Raw genomic sequence first — 24,815 nt, forward strand, 5'->3', positions numbered from 1 at the left:
CTCGATCGCTATGAGATTGTGCGTCCTCTCCCTCGCCCCGGTTCTCGGCACGGCGACGACGTTGTCGATACACCCGGCTGCCAATCCGGACTGGCCATGCCTCGTGACTCGGGAGGATCTCCGCGGTAGAGCGGCTAGGCTTTCCCCGTCCTTCGTAGAGGATCTCAGAGCTGTCAAAAGCAAGCTAAAAAGGTCCGGAAGATGCGACCGCCGTAGTGGCTTCGACGGTAAGCCATGTACCTATCGAACTCCAACTTCCTAGTAACTCACTTGCCATATACGCTCCGCTCTGACCCAAGCGCGCTTAATTCGTCCCGGGCCCACGTGCGCTGACGCCTTGCACTTGGGCTTCGGCGGCTGTCGCGAAGACGTCACCGAGTCCTAGCTCGTCTCGCGGTGCACTACTCCGATCACCCCGGGACAGGTATCCATGCATACCGATGTTGCTGCCACCGGCAAGGTCCGCGCGGTACTGGGTCGTCCCCTAATCGATGCGTCATGTGCCTCCATCGCTATTCTTCTCGCCTCGGTTTCTTAGCGGCGGAGGAGGGCGCCAGACCACGCCATCGGGCGATCGGCTAGTATCAGTAGCCTGAGCGACGTGCCAGTGCTCGAAAGAGCTTGAAGGCAGGAGAAGAATGTGAGTCACCTTTCCAATGAGCCCAGGACACGCCGCATAGGTACTAGATAAGGCATCATTACCTACCTGCTTGCCCATATCCCTAACCACTTGATCTCGACGAGGTAAAATTTTCGGTAACCACCATGGATGCGGTTGGTAGTATGCCTACTGCTGGACTGGTACCCAATAAAATGGCTGAGCCCGCGCCGGTTCCCACGGCTCTCTGACGCGCATTGCGCGAGTCAGCCTTACGTGCCATGCACGCGATGCGGTCAGCAGGCCTCGTGACGCGCCAGAGCGTCGAGACCGAGGCTGAGGGCTACCGAGCTCGAACCGTACAGGCCTGACACAAGCTCTGCCAGACTCATGCGAGACGACGCACGGCCGCGGCGAACGTCGTTGCTGCTGCCTGGGGGCGCCAACAGGTAGGATATGGGTAGGTAGTATGAAGTCAAGTAGGTACAAGTAGTGGCTCGGGCGAATATCTAGGCATGCTTGTGTAGGTATGTAATATGGCACATAGGCACACTGCAGACAGACAAGTATGCAGGCGTGTGGTGTATCACCTCGCGCGAAGCGGTGAGGCAGGGGTGGGGGGTAGGAGATCTAGAAGTTGGTGTCCTGGTCGTCGGCCGGGAACGCCGAGCATGCCAGCTGCGGTCGCTGGCCTTCGGTTGCTCGCGTCTTTCAAGTCAGACGCCATCGTCCCGCCGCAACACCGGTGGACATCGTGATATCGGATTGTCATGCTGGTCTCATCCCGGACTTATCGGAGGGGGGCAGCTACCTACCTATTAAGACGTCGAATCTCGATGCGGTATTAGGCATCCCTCTGGGCACCTGATCCCCGTTGGGAGGATACTAACGATAACAGCCGTGGTAAGAGAATGCTGAACGGTCACCGGTCTCTTGGTGACTTCGGATCGGCCAAGGCTCGGATCGTTAACCCAGTTGTGCGGGTAAACCCGGTGGTGAGGATCTCCTCTGCACTGTCATGATGCAGTACCCCGAGGTATATGAGAGGTACCTACCTACCTACCTCTAGGTGGGTAAGCATGGTAGGTAGGTATGTAAACTTGGAGAGATTCGGTTCCGGGTCTATGGCACGGCACGTAACCAGCATAATACCCGTAGTGCATCGGGAGAGCGGAGATGACGTCATTCCAGTCATATACAGGTACTACCTAAGGTACCCACTTCGTACCTGGAACCTGGAGTCGTGTGCGTAAGCGTACCTAGGTACCTATGGTTAGGCACCTTACCTCCTGCTTACCTCCTTGCTTACCTCCTGTATTGGGTAGATTGGGAGGTCCCTAGGCATTATTAATCTATGAATCCCGAGATAGGTATCTAACTTAGGTTCATTGGGGTATGCGCAACTCTCATGATAGTCCCTATTTTGCTCTTCTCCTATCTAAGCCTCGCCCTCGAGTCCCGCTCGGGCAGCACCACAACTCTATCCTGTAAGCAACCTCTCGTCACAGATACCATATCCAGGCGAATCGAGGTTATGGCTCCGCGCTTCGGCCCTTTTTAAAGATCAACCACACTCATTCTAAATGCCTGCTCTGCTGTAGATTCCGCGTAGGCGCGTACGGTGTAATAGGCGTAACAGTTCCTTCAGGGGCAATCGAAGACTGTTCGAATCTGACATAGCTTTTCACGCCTTCATCAAATCGACAAAGACTAGCTGCCCAATAATGCGTACCTCGGCAGCAAAGGTAGAGTCTTCGGTCGCCCATTTCCGTAGCTTGGTTAGCACCATCCCCTGGATCGATTGCATTCGCGGCACGTATGGACGCAGAGTAGGCATGTTGTCTGCCAGCCATAGTAGGAGGAGAGACTCCATGCAACTCTGTGAAAAGGTCCATAGGTAGGGAGTGCGCTTGTCTATCATCTCGGCCGCATTGTATAGGTAGGTGACGCAAGAGTCGATACATATTTCGCAGTTTTCCAGCATCACCCGCGGTTCGACGTACGGGTCGGGGCTCAGCATGGATGAGCTTGGGGGGGATTGACTTTCATGCTGTCGAGACACAATCTGGAGGAGGAACGGCCGATGAATAATCTGCCTCGCGGCATAGTATCGGATCATAAGGACTCGAGCACGGTCGTTTGATAGCCTCAAGGTCCCCTTTGGGGGACGTAGGTAGTCCGGGATAGAGAAATACCACTCCTCCAGCTGTCTGTTAAGCTCGGAGCTCAGAGCTAAGAGCTTCTGAGGACCCAGGCTCTGCCAGGCTTGATTAGACCCGGTGGTAGCAGGAGATGCATTTAGGCCGGTCTGCGCCGTGCCAGGGCCGTAGAGAGAATTTTGAATACGGTTGAGGAGCCTACGTATGGCGTGTTCGGCGATAAAGTAGATGATGTTCTCGTCGTCGGCGCGTTCCGTACTATGTGGGAGCCGCATTCGGTCCCCGAACGGTTCGATCCCGCTCCGAGGGACGTCGAATTCGGCGATTCGGTCACTACATGGCTCGAGTAAGCACGCAAACAACGGGTTCGATTCACCAATGTATCGTACCATTCAACCGTAAAGCACTGCCAGAATATCCTCAATTCCGCCTCCTCAAACTCCTCGCACTCGGCGCCGGACAGGTTGTACTTTCGGCTAGGTATCATTTAATTAGCACACACGATGTCCGTTGCTCGGGGGGTACATGCTACCTCTCTAAGTGGTTTAGAAATAACCGCGACGAGAACTGCGCCATCTTCCAGCTCTGAAGGGGGCGCCCTAGGTGGGCAAAATACGAGGCAGCTAGGAGGAGAGCCTGGCAGAGCGTTATGCTTGGCTTCAAGTCCCAGACTAACTTGTGCAACATAATACGCAGGGCTGGCTGGAAGAAGTGAAGGCCAAGCGTCTCTTCGCTCTCGTGGTTACCCCCCTGATCCGAACAGATGGTGCCCAGAGCGTAGACACAAAGGCACATCGCAGTTTCAATTTCATTAGTCTCTTTCTCCCGAAGAAGCCCGGCTTGCCACGATCGAAAAGTACTCGACGTAAAGAGGGGGTGATGGGGGTGAACCCTGAGGAAGTATATATCGGACAACCGATCTATGTTTTCGGTTTCAAGAGGTGGCCAAGCCGGTGGACCATCGTGTAGGCGACCTAGGAGGCCGGGAAGTGGCAGCTTCTCTTCGATCTCGAAAAAATAGTCCCTTGGATAATAGTCTCCGAGTAGGTCACGCACCATGGGAAATGCGAGGAGAGTGGTAGGAAGCGTGGCGTGGTCCTTGGGGATCAGAAACTGCGGCGAGTCGATTTGGCTATCTATCTTGGTAGACGTCGAAGGTAAGTGATCCGACTGCTGCTGGCTCGGGGAGAAATAGTCAGCTTGACTCGCGGGATACGAAATTGGGCTAGAACGGGTGGTAAGTTGGTTGATCTGCTGGCTTTGGTGTTCGAGCAACGATTCTATCCGAGCGAGTCGATCAACAACGGCAGTCGGGCTCGAGTCCTCGACCCTACGGTCTGGGATTAGCAGAGGCAGAGGCTGCTTCGGGCCATACCAGGTTGAAAGGGCATACCTATCGAATGGCAGCTCTTTGTAGACACAGTCGGCGTTTGAATCCTTGCAGGTAGAACAAGGCCTCTGCCCGTCACATCTTCGTTTGCGATACCTAATCCGGGTCAGGTCGAACGGGATCTGAATCGGCTGGAAGGGGAATGAAAGCACCTGCAGAAGTCGCAGGCAAGGAGCGCGCCTGGATATCAGTAAGTTCGTGAGCGAGTATCTGCTGAGAACTAGAGTAGGAGGGCATACGTTTCCTAGTGTAATTCATGTGGCAAAACCCGAGTAGCTAAGATGAATGACTGAGCCCCTGACTTAACTGCTCTCGTTCGGGGACAGAGTAAGCATTAACTAAGATGAGGAGGCCGGCAGTCAAGCCTGTAAGTGCGGCTGCTTCCGTTGAAATAACCTGGTTCGAGGAGCTTACAACGTCCCTAGAAGATGTAGCCGTCCCAATAACCGAGAGCCCTAGCATGACAACCTTACAGAGGATGGCAAACTAGATATTAGGTGCCTAATACCACGATACTACTCGTGAACCTCTCCATACCCGGGTAGCATGGAGCTATTCTGACCGCCACGCCGACCACTGCCCGGCCAATTATACCTGCTGATACTCCCAACCGTTTGATTTTAGTCAACCGAAAAAAAAAACATCCGCGGGCATGTATAAGGAACATCAAAACCTGTCAGATATGGTTGCAGGAGCTACGCCCATGATATGCTAGGCAGTCGTCAGGCGAAGAGAAGGTGTTTTAACTTGGCCACTTGAGAGACTCGAGGGATAGTCTATGTGTGTGTGAGAGAGAGCGTACCCTTCACATGGGGCTCTTCGACTTATAACCCCCCCACGTGTGTCTTCAAACTATGGCCAATCACCACGAGAGCGTGAGAGAGGCACAAAAAGTCATTTCGGCCAAACAGACCTAGAGGATAGGTCCTCGTGAATGTGAAGCGCATTACTAATTTGGTCGAGATGGTGCGTTAAGGGGAGGTAAAGCAGCTTATCCAGAAAATGGATAGGTACGTCATTCTCTACTATTGCCTAGGTAGCCCGGCATCCTGGCGGGAGTATTGCTGAGCATTGCTAATCTAGATGCCTTCGAGGTAAGATAGGGCTGAGTAGGGCGTAAACGGGGTGCGTCGAATGATTCTGAGTACCTACCTCTAGTAGGTAAATGTGAGATTGGGTTGAGGTTGAGACGCGTAATGGGTACCTGCCTCAGGTACCTAATACACATATGGGTTATGCATATAGGGTACCTCAGGGTACCTACTTGCCTGTATACGACGTGTACCTACGGTACATAGGCCCTCACGGAAGTTGAATGATGAATTATCGGTAGAGAGTGGGAGACCTTGAGACTACCTTAGGTAGATACCTAGAGACGTTGTCATCGCTGAGCCGGACGTACTCAGACCCTATCAACCCAGCCAAGACGACGACAACGACGACGACACACACACCCACGCCGTAAATAGTTCTTACATCAATGACACATACCTATGCGACACCACAGCCTCTGGGACGGGGTAGCGTTATTAAGAGCAGCTCGTCGAACTTGCAGGTGAAAAATTCTGTTTCCGGAGTAGAGCTGCAAAATTATCCTGTCCCGTACTCCCGGTATCCTTAGCGCTCGTACCTAATAGCCATCAAGGGCTCGGAGGCTGGACGACCCCAGATCGCAAACGGTTACCCACCCGGACTGGTAGGGGCGCGACACTGCCCGGTAGTATGTTTCCCTTCGTCCTCGGGAAAGAGAATCTCGAAGCTTCGGGAAGGACGGAACGGTTGATGTCGAACCGGGTCGATAACCCCGGATACCTACAGCTTACCTACAACGCCAGCGAACCTATGGATGTAGGTAGGTAGCATGCGAAATAGCTACCTAATTTACCTGCCAAGTACTTAGTAAGTATTTCCAGATCCCGAACCCCATTTCTGTACTCGCCACCACAACCATCCATCGTGCCGCTCCAAAAACAGATGTGGATCGGGATCGCTCGGCATTGTTGTCGCCGTTAGTCGCAGACGCCGGTCCTTTGCTCTACACATTGATCGGACGACTTCCTTGCTCCTCTCTAGGGGATCCGAGGAACGGCAACCCTCGCTTCTCTCAAAGCCGACGATGCCGGATGACCGGCTATCCCGTGTCGGCCGCCGCGGGACGACCCAATTCCAAATCACCACCCCGAGACGCAGCATATGTAGTAGTCATAGTCATCGGCAATACTATGGCCGATGTTCTCGTGGTCATCCGTTGTTCATATATTTGAGAAACTACAGCTTCTCGAACCTTCGGTATAGACCACAGAGGGATGGCGGTGGTGGGAGGTCAGTTGGACGCTCTCCATCCCTGCCCAGTCTTTCTCGAACCCACTTATGTAGGAATACCTATCACCCAAACGCCACGAGAGCCGGAGGTCGACGCCCAGTTCCAGCTCCCTACCCAATTTGGCCTATTTTCTATCTCAATAGAGGCTGGCGGAATCATGTCTTAGGCGCATGACGAACCAACCACCCACCCTAGACCAAGAACAAACTTGGAGTTCACCTTCCGTTATGCTTATGGACGACATACTAACCCTTTAGCCGTAGTGATATCCTCCTTATACGACGTCGATTTTACACCCTAGGTTTTCACCAGCATTGCGAAGCTTTGGGCGTTGGGTATTGGGTGGAAGCAACTAGCCCCTGCCCCGGAGGACCCCGGGTAGACATCACAGAGGCTCCGTCGCTAAGGCATGCTTCGAGTATGAATGCGTGAGTCATCAGAGAGGGTGATGTGGAGATCTTCTCGCCTTGATGTCGGGGAACCCGCTTGGTGTCAAGTTTCCTAGCTAGGGCGAGTCGTGGGCATGGCGGGTTATGGCGGGTTCCTACGACGGCTGCTACCCCTATCTGCGTCCCATCGCCTCACCATATCGTCTCGATCTGGAATATTGACACGCATCTTCGGCCCTATGCCCACAGACGATACCGCCCCCCAATCGGAAGGGGGTGGGGGAGGGGGGAAGAACACAGGCATTCGGAGGCGCTCTCTAAGGGGCGCATGGCTTAGAGGTTGTGTGGCGACGGGCTAGGGAGGCACCGCGAATTAAACCGCCTCGAGGCGTATCGTCGAACCTAGGGCCCACGGTACTTCCTCCTTTCTAGCTGCTGAACTGGCGGAAGTGCCTGTTGCCCGCATCTTTCAGGTCATACCTCAGGGTCGTCTTACGGTGCGATTCCCGGTCTCAGCCCAACGGTCTGGGTTGAATTGCCATTAGACAGCGGCAAATAGCAGTTTCTCCGCTTGATCTTCACCTACTACAGTATGCAACCTCTCACCGCCATGTCGAATAGCTGATTTCTGACGGTGTTCTCGGCGCTCCAGGGTCATCACCAGGCTATCACCCACCCACCCATTTGTGTAAACTGTCCGCGGTCACCATAAGGGGAACTTCGCCGATGTGGTCATACCAGCCAGCTTCATAGCGGCTTCTCCATCACATAAGCACCTAGCCGTCTCAGGGATCACGTCCGGTTGTTTCTGTGGGGGTCGTGATTGTCGGGCACTGTTGCCATCCCGGGTGCTGACCATTGCATGAGCTCGGGGCTTTTTTTTGGACGTCTCGTAGCTTTCTCCCCGACGGTGGTTCAGGGAGGGAGAGGACTGTCTGGACTAGTGCCTTCACGACCGCTATCTGAGACGCTCTGCAGATTCCAGCTTACCATATGGCTTATTCGAACGTTGATCGTCTTTCGAACGTGTTCAACACTACTCGGCTAACCCCTTTTTAGCTCGGAATCTCTTCCCTTCACACGCTGGGTAGTGAAAGGGAAGAGTGGCCTGAACAGTTTCAAGTCACGCGGGGGCTCTACACTACGAATACGACTTTTGAAGCCTAATCCGTGCGACGTATCAACCTGAATTTACGACTCATGACCTCGTCGTCTTATATTGGGGGTAATTTGCAGAGATAGGTTCGGTCTACAACCCCACGGTATCGTCCCCGAATAGCTAGAGGAGCTAACCGCCATTTGGGAAGTTCTGATCGCGGCCCCATTCTGCTTGCCGGGTAGTGATTCTGATTGTCTCCATAGCAATATATCGGGCTACCATCGACTCGAACGGGATGGCTATTATTACTATGTTACAGCGGGTTCGAGTCTGCTCTCGTCACCTTCAGCTTGGACGGGCAGGCTATGGTCTCGGCGATAGGCGTTTGAATGAAGTCCCGGGCTGTTCTAGAAGGGCCCTCTGGCATAAGCAGGATAGTTGCTCCTTGTAAATGTATCGCGAAAAGCTGTGTTGTCTGGTAATCGGGCAAGCTATCCAATAAGCGCCAAAAGGGGTCCCGACTACGATGCTGACTCTCTTGAGATTGCGGGAGGTAGCTGATACAACAGCCCGTTGGCATCGGCGCCCTGGGATACCACCCTCCCACCCTTTAGGCCGAATCAGTTAGTGCATCAACGACATATGCACGGCTGTTAGCCGGCGTGAACATCAGCCTATCTCGGAACTGCCTCTCCATATTTGACCCTGACTGACCTGGTTGAACGTGGGCGATATCGTAGTGGAAAACGTTCGACCCGGGCTGTACTGAAGTAGAGTTCATGTTTTCATGGCCTTTCTCCTCTACCTAGAACCATACCTAGCCGAGGTCTCCAAACGCCGCCAAAACCAGCGGCAAAGCCCCATGGGGGATCGAACAGGGAAACGTCGAGGACGCCGTCAAGATTCATGTTGGAACCTTGATCATAACCTCAGAGTTAGATAATGAAGAGGTGAAGCCTCGACCTTGCTCGTGAGCATAGGCGACGGATGTCGGCGCTTCAGGCCTTATTCTCGTGAAAATTTTCAGGCCACGCAGTGCCACTTCACGCCACCTACCCGTCCCGTTTCATCCTGTAGCCGAGTTAGAGAAGATGGTTTGTCCGTGTGGTGAGCTATTTCCTGGGTGTTCACGAACGACGTAGGCAAATGCCACAACCTCACAGAGCTAGTTTAGCAGCTTTGGAAATTTACAACTATTGTCTTCAGAGTAAGACCGAATGGCGTAGCTGGAACCATCGTCTCCCTGACGATTTGATTCTTTGACAGGTACAAATCTTTTCCAGCCCGATACAAGCATGAATTGAGGCCCGTTAGCTGTTGCCTCTCCGCGGAAGTAGAGGAAGACTGCCACTCGCTAAATAGTATGACAGATAGGTAATATAGCCCTCTGATGATAATGACGATACGTATAATGATGAGCCGTATTCCAACATGTGGTTGTCAACAGCAGGTAAGATCAGACGAACATAGTCGTCCCTCGTGCATAATTTCGCCCGCTTCTTAGTTGCTATCATCACATGTAGAATTTATCAGCCTGCTAATACTCCAGCCTGTGCCAGATTGGCATGCGAGGCGTCTTCTTAACCCAAGCAACCCTCATGAACTATGGTCATGCTTACTTTTCCCACATAGTAGTACACGCGCTGGCTCAGGTGGTCAGACCACGGCTCTCTTTGAGGCCGTCTTCTAAACACTGGTAACCCTTAATGAGTTCTTGATGCCATCCCAATTTTTTTTAAACACTGCATACCACTCGGACCGGGCCGAGGGTTACACAGCACCAAAGTCGTTTGCCTTGCCGGAGACGAGGAGGCCGACAATTAAACCAAAGAGACCCAGGACCGAACTGAAGATCTCGATGACAAGGATCTTGACAAAACTGGCGACGCATATTAGCATGTGAATGCTGGAGAGAAGGACAGACCGAACATACAGAGTAGGATCCGCGGCATCCGCGAGAGCTGCGCCGCTGCCGTTAATACCAACAGCGATGCCACAGACCAAATTGCACCCTCCCACGGTTATGCCTGCCCAGAACAACGCGTAGCCTGTATAGTAGCTGTTTCCGTTGAAGAGTTCGCTGTCGCCGACGTAGCCCACCATTGACGAGAACACGATGGCCATGATAACGCCATAGATAGCGACAACCTCGCAAAAGATGATGGATATTAGGTTCTTGGTTCGAATCCGTGGTGCTTTAACGCCGGCGCCAAGGATGGATGAGCCGGTGATTAAAATTCCCCTAAACAGGGTGTCAATTAGACCGGGGGAGAATATAAAAGGGCTCGGCTGAGGAAACTGCCGTACCATGCTGCGCCGACGACTGACAGGCCGATGCAGAGCGCGATTCCGAGGTCTGCCCACACGTAAGGCGATACGCTCTCGAGGAAAGCTCCGACCTGGAACCATGGTCAGGACTAGGCTGGGTTATAGGCTGGGAATCTCGAGACGAACGTTGAAGGACTCGCCGGAACCGGTAAAGAGCATGTCTATTCGTAGGATATGTTAGATATGGCTGATCAATCATCGGGGCATCCTCATCAAGCCTGGATCTTGACGTACATAGACCGACGACAGACAAGAGGGAGGTGAGACCCCCGGCGCTATAGCTTAACGCGCCCATGTTGATGCGCTTCTGGAGGTGTGCTTTCTCGATGATGATGACGACGACGGGATATATAGCCGGCCCCGATGTACATGGACGTAGCTCTCGGCGGAGCTTGTGACGGAAGAGGACGAGAAGTCGCGGCGGTATTTGTTAGGCTACCTCTCTGCTGGGGATAGCACAAGCTGGAAGAGAGCGGTTTGGAGAAAGAGACTGAGGGACCTTGGCGCAGGTCCCAGGGTCGCGCGCGCGCGGTGGATTCATTCCCGTCTACCTTAGTCAGAGGATCATTTGGGGACAGGGTGGAGACAGGTTGGGTGAGTGATACGGAATAACTAATTTTCCGAGACTTACAATTCCGATAGGATAGCTTAGGCTTATATAATCCGTTCAGTGGTTGCGCAGCTATCTGGTACAGGTAGGTACCTATGTATACCTATATGAAGTACCTTGGGTACCTACCTAGGTAGGTACGGTATCTTAGGTACCCATGCAACGGGAACAAATGGAGGGGCACTTGGGTCCAGTATCTTTTTGCCAGCTGCAAAAATCTAAGTCCCCTCCGCAAACTGCAAGGCTCGACACAGATATTTGTCTCACTGCGACCCTTCCGAGCTTCGGTTGGGCGGAATCCCTCAAGCTGTCGCTTTTTCGCGTCTTCCGTCCTCTTTCACGAGGCATCTCTTTCCGAGCCCTCACCATGGCTTCTCTAGAGTCTCAGAAGCTCTCGCGCACCGAGGAGACCGAGGTTCAACAATGGATCGCCACGTCAGAGCAGCTCAAGAGCTCGCCTTCGGACGCGTCTATACTCGACAATCTCAATTCCCATCTAGCCTCCCGCACTACTCTGCTCGGCACTAAACCCTCCCAGGCCGACATAGCCATCTACCGGTCCCTCGCCCCCACGGTCAAGTCGTGGACCCCTGAGCAGCGTACAGGTCAGCAGGGCCACCCCCATATCCTACGACACCTCGACTTCGTCCAGAACTCCAGCCTCTTCGATTTGAAGGTCGAAGAGGCGAATAAGATCAAGGTCGACCTCGACGAGGTCCTCTACGTGAAGCCGCCCACCGATGCAAAGGCGGAGAAGGAACGCCTAAAGAAGGAGAAGGCTGCGGCCGCGGCCGTATCCTCCTCGGCTGCTGAGGACGGAGCAGCCGCTACGCTCGTCGACCGGACAAAAACGGCGGTGGAGGCGGTTAAGGATGTAGCAGCTGGGGCCAAAGAGAAGGCTGTAGTCGGAGTTCCTGAGAGCACTGATAAGCCCAAGAAGGAAAAGAAAGAAAAGGCCCCCAAACCCCAGAAGGCACCTGCTACGGTTACGCCGCCGTCGCCCTCCCTGATCGACCTGAGGGTTGGCCACATTTTGAAGGCCATTAAACACCCCGAGGCCGATAGCCTTTATGTTTCCACGATTGCGATGGGTGACAAGCCTGGGGCGGAAGATACGACTGAGTACGAGGGCCAGGTCTGCCGAACCGTTTGTTCTGGATTAAATGGCCTGGTACCTCTCGAGGAGATGCAAGACCGCAAGGTCATCGTGGTGGCCAACCTCAAACCCGTGAAGATGCGAGGAATTAAATCGTGCGCCATGGTCCTAGCTGCGTCCCCGAGACTGAAGGAGGGCGAGACGGACGACCATAAAGGCCCAGTCGAGCTTGTCATTCCACCCGCCGACGCGAAAGTTGGCGATCGCGTGTGCTTCGACGGCTGGGGAGGCGAACCCGAAGGCATGCTCAACCCCAAGAAGAAGATCTGGGAGACATTCCAGCCTGGCTTCACAACTACAGAAAACTTGGAGGTCGTCTTCGACGGCAGCCTGGTTAAAGAGGCTGGGAAGGAGGAAGTTGGCAAGCTTACTACGGCCAGCGGAGGCATTTGCACAGTCACAACTTTGAGAGGGGCAACAGTGCGATGATCACGGCAGAAAACAGAAACCTGCAGAAATATAGCAATTTCAGACGAAAAGCTCGTGTTCGGCTTGGACACATCCAAGCTACTTCCTCCCCTTTTAGCCGAGCGAGCTCAAAAAAGTATCTCATCCATGCTATGCTTACTCCTCGTCCGGAGTGTTCCACGGCGGCGTCTCGATAGTTTCTGTCGAGATGGTGGGCGTGCCAGGGCACTAACGTAACTGAGATCAGTGATTATATCCACAAGTGTGTACCGTGAAATGTATCTTGGGAGGCGAAGCTTGTGCGAGGACGCGCGGCAGGTCGAGTCTGCTCCCGAGACATGCCGTGGAGGCCAGGGAATTCTGAAGACACTTACGCCAGTCGTGTAGGTGATCCATTGTGTTGGGACGACGCAAGGAGCGCAGGTCGGGCAACGACCAGTCGACACATACGACGTTGGCGTTGTGGGGCAGCAGTCGGTAGAGCACGGCACCGTGACGCTCGAGACCCTAATGTACTGGGGGCAAAACACATCCGTAGGCCTCGGCGCACACTTGATCATCGGGCATGTAGCTGCGTTCATATTAGTACGTGGAAGACGAATCTGGGAACTTTGCCCAGAGAGTATTCTTACAGGACGGCGCTATTCTAGTGTAGGTATAGCACTCATGAGTTCTGACTGATGCCGTCGTGTGTTCGAAGTCGTCGATGGTTGTCGAGCAGTGCCCCGGGATGGTTGGCGTCGGTGTGGACGCGAATACTTGTGGGGACGCGACGACCACATTGCTATAGGTACCTTTAGCTTTATCCGGGTCGGGGCTTGCGTCGAAGGAGAGGGAGGGCTAAGTTAAGGAGACCTACCAGGCAGCCAGCAATGCAGTGGCGACGGAGAGTAGAGCGTAGGATGAGAGCATGGTGAGGGTATCTTGGTAGTAACGAGAACTTATTTTGATGGCTGCCTGAGCTGAACTGGCTGATGATGGTAGTAGCAGTCATCTAGCTTATATAGCATCCACACCACCCACTTTGCCTGCCCTCGAACTGACCGCCAACGCCGCCAAGCCTATAATATCAGAAAAGCACGGTTAAGCCAAGGGAGCCCGGCAGAGAGGGCTGGCTCTGGCTGGTGACATGAGAGAACTGCGAAGTCCTCTCGCTCGTTTTCTGCTCGAATGGTATGGCTACGATCTTGATTTCCCGTCATACAGAGGGCTTATGCTAGTTCACGCCTCGCTCCTACACGTCCACAGGTGTGACAAACCCCATCGAGAAAAGGGTGAGCAGCACGCTCGGTCTGTTTACACCGAAGCCACGCAACCAAGGTGTAGTCCTGATACGCTGTTTAGTTGGTTGGCTTCTCCGGAAGGAAACGCCTAAAGGAACGAATTACGAGAGAGAAAAGACGGGGACAGGGGAAGCGAAAGCCTCTTTTCTCGAACGGAGTAACATTCTTCGATCGCCGCCTTTCGTCCCCAGATTCGGGAGGTCTCCTGACTCTCAGCCCTACATCATACCGCCGCCTCGTATCCTTGTGCCATCTTCTCACCTCATCTCATCTCAAATCTCACGCCCAGCTGGTCTGAGCTCGTGAGAGAAAAGTGGCAAGCATCCGGATGGCTGGTTGAGCCGCCCCGCCCGCCCCCTTTATCTCTTTTTGCTCTTTATTCGTGGCCGTTGATCTCCCTCCCTCACTTTCTCTACGAGGGTTCTCTGGACATCTACCTGGACAGCGACGCCGGGCTTTATCCCCGTCACCCTCACGCTCGGGTGTCGGGTAAACGTGCATGTGCGTGCGCGGTTGCTCGACCTCGCCTTGGTTGGTGGGCACGTACCGTGTATGGAAGAAAGGATGCCAGCAGGGAAGAGAAAGTCAAGACGGTCAAGTTCCTCCTACGGAGAGGCGGCGCGAGAGACTACTCTGTGGCCCTTGCCGAGTGTATTTCCATGGCCTCCTCGAAGCCATTTTTTCTCTAGGTATTGCTGCTCTTATATGCCGATGCTAGGTACAAACCTTAGACATATTCCCTGCGTCCACGGATCTTGGTGCCGCATCACGGATACCGTAACTCGATTGATAATAGCGACGTGCCCGCAGGGCAGGGAAGGGGCACTCATATAATAGACAACTAAAAGGAGAACGATAGATAAATAAATTCACAACAATTCTCTCTGAGAGCTAAAATAAGGCCCGAATTATTCTGCGAAGTAGAATAATTCGGGCTTATTTTTAACGTAAACGCTAAAAATAATAACCTATCCGGAGGATAAAGAGATATAGAAAGTATACTTAGTTTATTTAATACTGATTTTTAGAGCTACGAACTTTATTTATTATAGAAAACCTAGAAAACGTAAGAAATTATATATAAAAAACTTATAGTTTATACGAAACTATCTTTTATAAATTCGAAACTAGTTTAAATTTTTACGTTAACGTATATTATATTAAGTAAAGCGTATATTATTTACGATAAAAAACGTATATAGTAAAACGAATTTAAGAAGAATAAAACATAAAAGAAATCTAATATAGAAAAATTTTTTTAAAGTTAAAATTACGTAGGTACGTAATTTCTATATTAAAAAAGGGCGCTATGCTTAATAAAACTACGAAACCCTTAAACTTATATCTTTATTACTTCTTTTTACGTTTCTTTTCTACTTTTTTCTACGTACCCGTATTTTTTTCTCGTAATATATGTAGGATTTCTCGTAATAATTCGTTACTAAAAAAAGCGTTAATATCTAATCCTTATTACTTTATAACCCGCTTTTCCGCTTTTCGGATTACCTTTCTAGTTTTCTTATAGACTTTATTAAAAGCTTACTTTAAATTAAAATTTCTACGCTAGCGTACTTTATTACGTATTAACGTACCTTTTTATTAATTCTTTTAGAATCAAAAGCTTTTTTTAATTCCATAAATTTAACGAGCTCTAGCTCGGCTTCCCGGGGTACCTTAGCGTAAGCGTAATAGCCCTTATAATAATAATAGTAGCGATTACTTTTTATACTTATTAATTATCGCGTATACGTAACTTTTCGCGTTTTTTACGCTATTTTATATACCGGTTCTTTTTACGTAGGCGTTCGTCTATAATCGATTAATTCGTTTAAAGTATACCTTATAAGGTAACGTTCTTTCCTCGTCGCCGTCGTCGTCGCTACCGTCGTCGCTACCGTCGTCGCTACCGTCGTCGCTACCGTCGTCGCTACCGTCGTCGTCGTCGTCGTCGCTACTAATAAAGGAACGGACTCGGTTTATAGGTAGATTTTATATAATAAAATTAACGCCTACGTATATTATTACTTAATCGCGTACTTTTTTTCATATTATAAAGTTCGTAAAGCATAACTTACTTTATAAGATATACTAGGAGGGGAAGGGTCGCTACCGCCGCCGGCGGCCGTTAAGCCGTTAGTATTACTTATCGTAATATTAATGCTAGCTACGCGGCAGGCGTCGCTAGCCGATAGTTAATCGAGGCCTAGGTTAGTAAGCTCGGTAATCGAAATCTTAAATATTACTTTAATTAGTTAAATCTATCGCGCGCGTATTAAATTTCTTACTTTTTTTAATTACTTTAATCTTATTTTATTAAATAAAAGATTACGAAATATCGTTAGCGTTCGTTTTAAGCTTAATTAGCTATATACGAAGGTTTAAACTTACGTAATTATAAAAGGGATAGGAAGCGTAAGGAAAAAGGAAAGGAAATAATAAAAGTAATTAATAGTAGGAAATAAGTTATTTTATTTCGTAAATAAGGAAGCGTTATAAAAAGTCGCGATTAAAGGAAGGTACGGCGTTAATTACTAAGGAAGTCGCGATATCTTTATATATTAAAAAGGAGCGACGTACTTTAAGAGACGCTCCGTAATTAAAGTAAGAAAAACGTATTTCTATATAGAAAATAGTATATCTACGTTACTTTTATACCCGTATTCTTTACTTTTACGCGGTCTAGTTATATAGAAATTAATTAAAGTATTATAAACTATACTCGCTCGATAGAATGAACGTATATACGCTACTCTTATTCGTTATTTATAACGTTAAAGTACGTTATTTATAAGGGTATCGTAGTAGGTATAGAGGTTAAGTAAATAGCTATATACGTAAACGGAAATCTCTATCTTTTAGCTTAGCTTTTATACTTACGAAATATATATTAGCTTAAATATTAGCGAACGTAAAAAGAAACTTATTATTTATTAACTCCTTATATACTATATTCCTATAAAACGGCTCGTCGAATATTAGGCCTTATAACGAAGTAACCTTAGAATAGGCGGCGTAATTTAACCTTAACGCGAATTCCTTTTTTATAATTCTAACGATAACGTAAAGAATAATAATACCTTGCGCTTTATAAACGGTTATTACGTATAAGATAATTAGGGGGAATTATTCTCGTATATAGGAAATATCTTTATAATCGAATTCCTAGCGCTCGCGTAATATTAATATTACCTTTTTCCCTCGAGAATCGCGTAGTTTATTTCCCTAAGTATCTTTAAACCCGGGTCCGTCGTAATCGTCGAAAGTTACTATAACTACTACTAGCGGCTCGCGTTTAGGATTAGCGCCTTACGCTTAACTTATATCGTAAATAAAGCCTTAGGAGTTATTTATAAGCCGTATTTCGGAAGAGATATTACGTAATAATATTACTCGAGCGCCTATATAGAATAATAGCTTAGAGGAAAGGTTACCGGCTAAGTCGCTAGGCGCGTTTAGCGCTTCTCGGCCGTAATAAATAACGTACGTTTAAATAACTAGCGAATTAAGCGTTACGAGATAGTTAAAATTATATTAAAGTATTTCTTTACGCGTAAAGTATATACGTACCGCTTTTTTAAAGCCGAAACGATCCTATTTAGTTAGTACCGCGGTTATTCTCGTAAATAAGAGCTAGAACGATTCGGCGGAAACTTACGTTAAGCGTAATTCGTTTAGCGCTTTTCGAAAAGGCGCTTAATCTTCGCTTACCTAACGTTAAATTACCGATAGAAATACCGACTTAGAAAAAGCTTTATACGTATTATAACCGACGAGTTCGTTTACCGAAAGATACGTTAAATTAAGAATATAAATAGGCTTTAATAATACTAAGGGTAATTAAAAGAAGTCGCCGATTAAGATTATATTTACGTTATTAAAAATCCGCGAGCTACGCGGAAATATTTACCGTAAACGGCGGTTAATAAACCTAAGTATACGTAGCTTTAATATATTCTTTTCGTCGATAATTAGATAGCGAAGGTTAGTAAGGCGTCGTTATACTTTAGCGAAAGCGTTATTAAAGAGCGGTTTAAAGCTACGCTTTACGAATAAACGAAGGAAAGAATATATCGTTTTCCCGCGAATATTATTATTCGTAGCGCTAGTTAGGGTAGTAAGGGCTACCGAATCCTAAGTAAAAGCCTAGTAAACGTAAAAGGCTAAAATCTTAATTAGATACGATTTTTTAATACCGCTACTACCGTCGATTTAAAATAGGAGCTAGTTTTAATTACGACTTTATACGTAGCCGAAAACGGTATCGTAAATTAGCCTTTATTCCGGATTTAACGTATTACGGGTATTTAGGGAAACGATTTCTTATTCCGGCGTATCCGTAGTACTTATTATCTCGCGCTAATAAATAGAATCGTAAAAGTAAGGGTACTTATATCGGGTTACGTATATAGCTTAATCGTAATTTACGTCGATATTTTTATTCCTAAATACGTTAAATATTTCCTACGTAAGCGTTTAATTCGGGAGTAAACGCGTTAATTTAGCCTAGTCCTTTTCGTTTAAAGCCTATTCTTTTTTCTTTAGGAGTTCGAACTCCTCTTCGTCGGGTCCGGAAAGGTCGCCGTAATAATTATCCTCGTATTAATAGGTTACTTAATATCGTATATATATTAATATATGCGTTAGAAATTAAGTACCGTTAATTAAAAGTAGCTCGTCCTCGTTAATATACGAATAATTTAATATAAGCTTAACGCGGTAAAACGACTCTAGCTTACTAGGGCCTTTATTTACGCGATAGATAGGGTAATAATTAAATATACGCTCTTTTACGTTACGTTAAAAAGGGCGTTAATCGTAAGCGTATAGCTTATTAAAATTCTAGATCGATACGAAGCGAAAAAAGCTTAATTTAATAACCTCTAATACCTTTAAATCGCGCTAGAGATACTTCTTATAAGTATTACGCCCGTTAAAAACGTCGCTAAAGCCGAGCTCGAGGTTATAGTCTTACTTCGCTAAGGGCCGGTAATTTACGTTATATATAATACGCGAATTAGCTTATAAAGGTAGCCTATATAATATATAATACGTAGATTGGGAGAGCTACGTAGGTACTAAGGTTGCTTCTTAGGAGTAACGGAAGGTAGGAAGAAGAAGGTAAATTAACTAACTATCTAAGAAGGAAGGAGATTAATAAAGGAAATACGAGCTACCTATATATAAATAATAGGGAACTACGAGCTATGTTATATAAGCGAACTAAGAGCTATATTAGGTAAGCGAGTAACTCGAAAAAGAGTAAGGAGCTATATATAAGTAGCTCTTTATATAATATATCCCTTAGCTAGGCTCGCGATAACGAGCTTAGCTAAATAATAATAGTAACTTAGCCGAAGGGCTCGCGATAATTAGCTTAATTATCCTCTTAATTAAAGTCCTAGGTTAACTCGAGCTTTACTCGCCTTACTAACTTTCCGGGGTAATACATTCGTCGCTTTAATTACTTACGCTTTTATTTAATACTCTTAATAACTTAAAGTATCCTCTTAATTAGTTATTATATTAGCTCTTTTTAATATCCTAATAAAAGAGATATATCGTAGCTTTTAATTAAGTATATTTATCGTATTCGTTATACGTTCGCGAGGGCTTCCATTACTTCGCTTTATATTATTATTATCGTACGCGAACCCTCTCGTAGCTTTACTAAGTTAATATCCGGTAACGCTCCTTCCTATACTTAAGCTCCTATACTATAAGAGAAAAATCTCCTACTTTTTCGTAATAGCTTTCTTCCTTTTCTCTTTTCTTCTATAGAGGTATATCTAAAGCTAATCCGATACGCTTTTTTTTAATTCCCTATCGCTTTCGGTTACGTATATAACCTATATATTACTTTATCCGCGCGTACTTTATTTAAATAAGTTATCTCTTAATTACGGTACTTCCTTACTATCGCTCGCTATCGTAACGAGCTTATAGTAATATATTAACGTAAGCTATATGTTAATATAATAAGCGCGAGGAATAAGATAAACTTACGCTTTAGTAATATTAATACGGATATAAGTAATTAAAAGCTAATAATTCGATAAAATATCCGATCGTTTTAATTCCTACGAGATTCTTACTAGTATCGATAGCGCGATTAAGATATTAAGCGATAGAATAAATTAATTCCGTAACTACGCTTAAATATTCGTCGAAGAGCGAGCTTAAGGCCCCGTTATACCCGACTAAGGTCCGGCCGAATACGTAAAGCTAGTTACTTAATCTACCGTAATAAAAAAAGCTACCGCTATCCTAGATACTTCCGCGGCCGTTAAAACTACTTTAGTTATTACTTCTAGCGCCGCTAAAGAACGACGTAATATATTCCTCGACGTTATTATCGTTCGCCTAAATAGCTTTACCCGCGATATCGCGGTTAATATATATATTTCGGTAGTTATTATAAGTAGTTTCCCTTTTAATACCGGTATTAATAATTTCTTTATATACCGCGATAAGGGAAAGTAATTTATTTACCGATATATAAGTTAGCTTTTATATTATAATTATTATAAGTTATAAGCCTTTAATTAATTATTTACTTTAGATTTCCGACCGAGGTTTAGTTATAGTATAGAATATTATAGAACTACGTTTCCTCGAGCGTCGTATAACCCGCCGTATTCTTTCGTTTCCTAAAGCCCTTCCCGTTATACCAAAGCCTAAAGCCGTATCTCGTAAACGGGCTCGTAAGAATAATAGCTCTAGAAGTAAGGCCCGTAAATAACGAGCCCGTTATATTAAACGGAAATAAGTACGTAAAGATCTAAAGCGAGAAGGGGTCCGTCGCGTTATTCGTAAGTACGAGGCTATAGAGCTAGATAATAATAATAATATTTCCGAGTTTATACCTCGGGACGTAAAAATTACGGATAGCTTTATAAAAGGCGACTCCGGGAACGACTTAAAGATAGTTATTTAAGTTACCCCGGAATTCCGTTAGACGCTTATTATTATAATCGAATAAGAGCTAGTAATCGCTCTTATTTCGAAAGCTTAAGCCGCCGCCGTATTAATAGTTCCTAAGGAAACTATCGGTAAGTACCGAGTACCTATTAAACCGTCGCTATATATACTAGGTATTCTTACGGGAGTTCGAGGCGGGAAGGATAATTCTCTTATTATTATTACCGCCGTCGCGTTAACGCTTATTCGCTTAACGAAAGCCGGCGGCCCCTTTTCTCTTCCAAGCTACGGATAACTTAGTAATCGCTCGTTTATCGTTAACGATATTATACCGAGTCTAAGGAAGCGCTATCGCGCTAACGCTACCGCCGTTTTTACTCTTATTCCTAGCTCGGTTTTTTTTTCTATATTTACGCCTAAAAAGTAAGCTTTTAATAAAAGTAGCTCTTTTAAATTCGAAACGGCTCTTATCGTTACTCCTATTATTATCCGTTAATTAACCGAGCTAAGCTTTATTCTTATTATTCGCGTTTCTCGAGAGCTTCTAATACGATTTAATTCCTAAGGAGCTACCGAACTATCGCTTACGTTTAAAGGAGGCGGTCGAGCTATCCGAGTTAATAATAATATAGCCTTATTATTTCCTATTATTACCGAGGAGTACGGCCCGCGTAATAATATCCCTTATTATCGATATATTAATAGCGCTATATAATATCGCTCGACGGGAGAGTATTTTTAATCTCTAGCTTCTACTAATCGTTACTTACGTTATTCGCATAGCTATTCTTACGTAGCTTTATAAGTATCCCTTAAAGTTATATAAGGTTTCGTTAAAAGCTAATTAATTATAGTTACCCTCGCGTTATACGTCCTACTTAACGGCTTATCGCCGCCTAAATAACCGACCTTAACTTTAAGGTAATAAGTTCCGAGCTTTCCTTATCGTAGATTACTCTTTTAATTATATTACTTTAAACTACCGCTTTCCGCGAAGAAATAAAGGAGCTACTTCGTTAGTATTATCCCGAATAATAGCGTTAGCTTATATTACTACTTACTACCGAGTCGTTACGCGGATAAGCGATTATAGATGCTTTCGCTTAGGACGATAGCTCTCTTGCTAAACGTAAATAAGTCTTAACTCCGACCCGTCCTTCTCGTAGCTCTCGTACTCGCGGTAATCGCGTCCGTAGTAGGGTTAGCCGATAACGCGCTATCCGTATTTCTCGCCGGTCCGTTTATTTCCGTTAAAATATATAGGTTAATATTAAACGAGGAATTATTTCCGCTTAAAGCTTTATTCCCGTTATTATTAACCCAGATATTATTAAATTAAGCTTCGAATAATTATATACGGTTTAATAATAATAGAATTAATAATACCCTAGCTCCGGCTAAGTTAAGTAATCTAAAAAATAAATATAACTTTAAAGTAAGTACTAGAGCCTATAGCTCTAAAGGTCGTTAGGTTTTCGGAAGCTTTAAGAATATTATACTAGCTTTATTATATAAGTTAGCTCTTTCGTTAAAGGAAGAAGTCTTATTACGCGTAGATTCTTTTTAGATTAATACCCTTACGTCGCTCTTCGAGTAAAGTATATTATTCTAAGTTAGTTTTTCTTATAGTTAAATTAAAATCCTACGTTACTTTCGTATTATTTAAAAGCTTTAATATCGTTATTTTTCCTTTTATATCTTAAAGATTAAGTAACGATTTAAAATATTCGAATAATTAGCGAAGAAGAGCTTTAGTTAGTTTATTTACCGGTATTTATCCTATAAGTAAATAAAATACCTCGAAGGAGCCCTTTTATCGCTTTTATCGGAGCTATAAATATTATATATTTATATAACGGAACCTTATATTAACTTTTTCCTTATTTTTTACGATTAATTTAATGATTTATTAATTATCGTTATAGATTATTTATAGCTTTCCTAAATCTAGGGTAATATCCCTAAAGAAGCGTTTAAGAGTTATCGTTTCCTTAGCTATATATTTTAATCCTAGGAGCTTAGTTTCGGTTATCGACGTCGAGACTATAGCTTAGCGAGCTACCTTTTATATTATCAGGCCTTTAAAGAGCGATATAATATAGCCTTATAACGATTTTTTAGTTTCTAAATCGTTTACGAAAGAAACGTCGCTAGCGATTAATAGCGCTTATATATTATTACTTTTACCCCTATACTTAATATTAAGGTAGCGCGTAATATAAAGGTATTTAATCGCTTAATTAACGGCTTTTATATATTAAGGTCCCGGATTAATAAGGAAGTAGGAGAGTTATAACGTAGCAAAGGCTACGTCCGGGCGGATTATAATTACGCTATAAAATAACGACCCTACTTTTTCCTAATATTCCTTAATTTATTACTTCGACGCGACGCCTATAAATTTTATAAGCTCGATAATCGGTAGTAATATTATAGGGAATTAATTATTATCCGTTAAGTTAAAGCGACCTACGATCTTTTCGACGTAGGCGTCGTATATTAAGGTTATCGTTCGGTTTTTACGATTACGTATTACCCGAATTCCTAAATACTAGCTTACTAACCTTAGCTTTTTTATTATATAGGTAGTTTTTAACCCTTAAACTACCTTTTAAGCTATAGAATCGTTACTTTTATCGTATATAAGTAATATATCGTCGACGTATATTAGTACGAATATTTTCCTTATTAATATATAGAATATATATAGCTCTTCCGGAAAGCTCTAGAGTCTTAAACGGGTAAGGGTACTCTCGAGTTCCCTAAACTAAAATAAAGGTAAGTCTCGGAATCCGTATATTATTCTTATAGCGAGCGCGTACTTTCTCTCTTATTTAAATCCGTTTAGTAGCTCGATTAATATTAAGTCGTCTTCCGGTCGAGCTACGTTAAAAAAAGCGTTCTTAATGTCGAATTAATCTACCTTAAGATTAAAATAAGCCGCGATTATTATTATTATTCGGAAAGATTTTATTACGAGTATTATTATATACGTTAATTCGAGTAACCCCTTCGGAAGGAGATCTCCTCGCGTAATTAAACGCGATTTATATTTATCGAGATAATTATCTTTATCGAATTTATAATTAAAAACCTACTTTAACGGTATTAATTTAATCTAAGCTTAGTCGCGATTAATAACTTTTTAAACCCTAGCGCTTAGGAAAGCATTTATCTCCGACCTAGCGTTTTTCTTAAAACGATTTCCTAAGGAGTAGTTATTAAGCTCTTTTTACGTTTTTAGGAGCTTAGTTAATTTATCGCGATAAATTATTATCTTACCGGGCGTTACGCTTAGTCGCTCGGCTTATACCTATTTAAAGGTAGCTATAATAACTAAATATAGCGTAATAAAAGATTAATCGTTTTACGTTTCGTCGAGCTAATTAGGTAAGAATATAGAAGTAAATTCGTATTAATTACGGTCGCTCGATAGGTTAATTAACCTATTCGAAGCTATACCCGATATAAAGGCGCCGGTATTAGCTTATTCTTTATTTAAGTCCTCCTCTTCGGGATTTTTTCCTCGCTTCTTCCGGTTATAGCGTATAACTAAGGGATATACTTTACGGTTATATTTCCTCCGCTCTTTTTTAGATAATAAGGATAAACTTATTAACTCGTTAAGTTCGGATTAAGCGGATTATTTTCGATTCCGAAGGGTACTAAGCTCTTTATTAATCGTCGCTTTATTAGGATAATATATTACCCGATCGGTATTAGTTTCTACGCGATTTTCCGTTACGATGCCTCGCTTTAGTTACGAAGGGCTTCCCGTAAGAGCCCTCTAGCCTTTAAACGGTTCCGAAGGAGACTCTAGTATTAACCTAAGATTTAAAAGCCTACTAGGTTAATCCGATTTCTCCTTACTCCCTCGCTCCGTTAGCTTTAAAGCTTAGAATTCCGCCTTTAATTATTCTTATATCTCTTTTTCTTAATCGAATAGTTCTAAGGATTTCTCTATGGATTAAATCGAAGCGTCTAGAAACGTCTACGGTCGATCGTTTAATAGTTAATCGTTTATAAATCTAACTTTCTTTTAGATTAAAGTAACGGATTCTTCTTTTTCCGGAGCTTTTTCCGGTTTAGGTTTACCTATTCCTAAGTTCGGGTTAATAAATTAAATTATATCTAGACTATCGCTCGGAATAAGT

At 45.4% G+C, this 24,815-nt stretch overlaps 5 protein-coding genes across 5 annotated transcripts; 2 read left to right on the forward strand and 3 right to left on the reverse strand.

Moving 5' to 3' along the window:
* Positions 1–1,926: 1,926 nt before the first annotated feature.
* Positions 1,927–4,522, reverse strand: GGS23DRAFT_33131 (uncharacterized protein). The gene is made up of 6 exons (XM_051512960.1): positions 4,387–4,522; positions 4,300–4,327; positions 4,151–4,243; positions 3,290–4,087; positions 3,147–3,233; positions 1,927–3,090 (listed from the first exon to the last, which is right to left on the reverse strand). Exons 1-6 carry the CDS (start codon positions 4,403–4,405, stop codon positions 2,283–2,285), a joined length of 1,833 nt encoding a protein of 610 aa, XP_051377194.1. The 5' UTR covers positions 4,406–4,522; the 3' UTR covers positions 1,927–2,282.
* A 1,144-nt stretch (positions 4,523–5,666) lies between these two features.
* GGS23DRAFT_33276 (uncharacterized protein) lies at positions 5,667–6,952 on the forward strand. Its single transcript, XM_051512968.1, has 3 exons — positions 5,667–5,999; positions 6,061–6,469; positions 6,734–6,952. The coding sequence occupies exons 1-3, from the start codon at positions 5,870–5,872 to the stop codon at positions 6,900–6,902; spliced, it is 708 nt and encodes a 235-aa protein (XP_051377195.1). The 5' UTR covers positions 5,667–5,869; the 3' UTR covers positions 6,903–6,952.
* A 2,216-nt stretch (positions 6,953–9,168) lies between these two features.
* On the reverse strand, positions 9,169–10,804 carry GGS23DRAFT_545798 (vacuolar ATP synthase 20 kDa proteolipid subunit). The gene is made up of 5 exons (XM_051515000.1): positions 10,521–10,804; positions 10,413–10,447; positions 10,266–10,357; positions 9,892–10,200; positions 9,169–9,837 (listed from the first exon to the last, which is right to left on the reverse strand). Exons 1-5 carry the CDS (start codon positions 10,579–10,581, stop codon positions 9,729–9,731), a joined length of 606 nt encoding a protein of 201 aa, XP_051377196.1. The 5' UTR covers positions 10,582–10,804; the 3' UTR covers positions 9,169–9,728.
* A 164-nt stretch (positions 10,805–10,968) lies between these two features.
* Positions 10,969–12,688, forward strand: GGS23DRAFT_545807 (nucleic acid-binding protein). The gene has a single exon (XM_051515001.1). The coding sequence runs from the start codon at positions 11,054–11,056 to the stop codon at positions 12,479–12,481; it is 1,428 nt and encodes a 475-aa protein (XP_051377197.1). The 5' UTR covers positions 10,969–11,053; the 3' UTR covers positions 12,482–12,688.
* Positions 12,549–13,480, reverse strand: GGS23DRAFT_33414 (uncharacterized protein). The gene is made up of 4 exons (XM_051512980.1): positions 13,320–13,480; positions 13,093–13,244; positions 12,835–13,031; positions 12,549–12,688 (listed from the first exon to the last, which is right to left on the reverse strand). The coding sequence occupies exons 1-4, from the start codon at positions 13,370–13,372 to the stop codon at positions 12,617–12,619; spliced, it is 474 nt and encodes a 157-aa protein (XP_051377198.1). The 5' UTR covers positions 13,373–13,480; the 3' UTR covers positions 12,549–12,616.
* Positions 13,481–24,815: the final 11,335 nt, after the last annotated feature.

This window comes from Durotheca rogersii (genome assembly GCF_024521655.1).
Source record: "Durotheca rogersii strain YMJ 92031201 chromosome Unknown GGS23scaffold_1, whole genome shotgun sequence".
Taxonomy (NCBI): domain Eukaryota; kingdom Fungi; phylum Ascomycota; class Sordariomycetes; order Xylariales; family Xylariaceae; genus Durotheca; species Durotheca rogersii.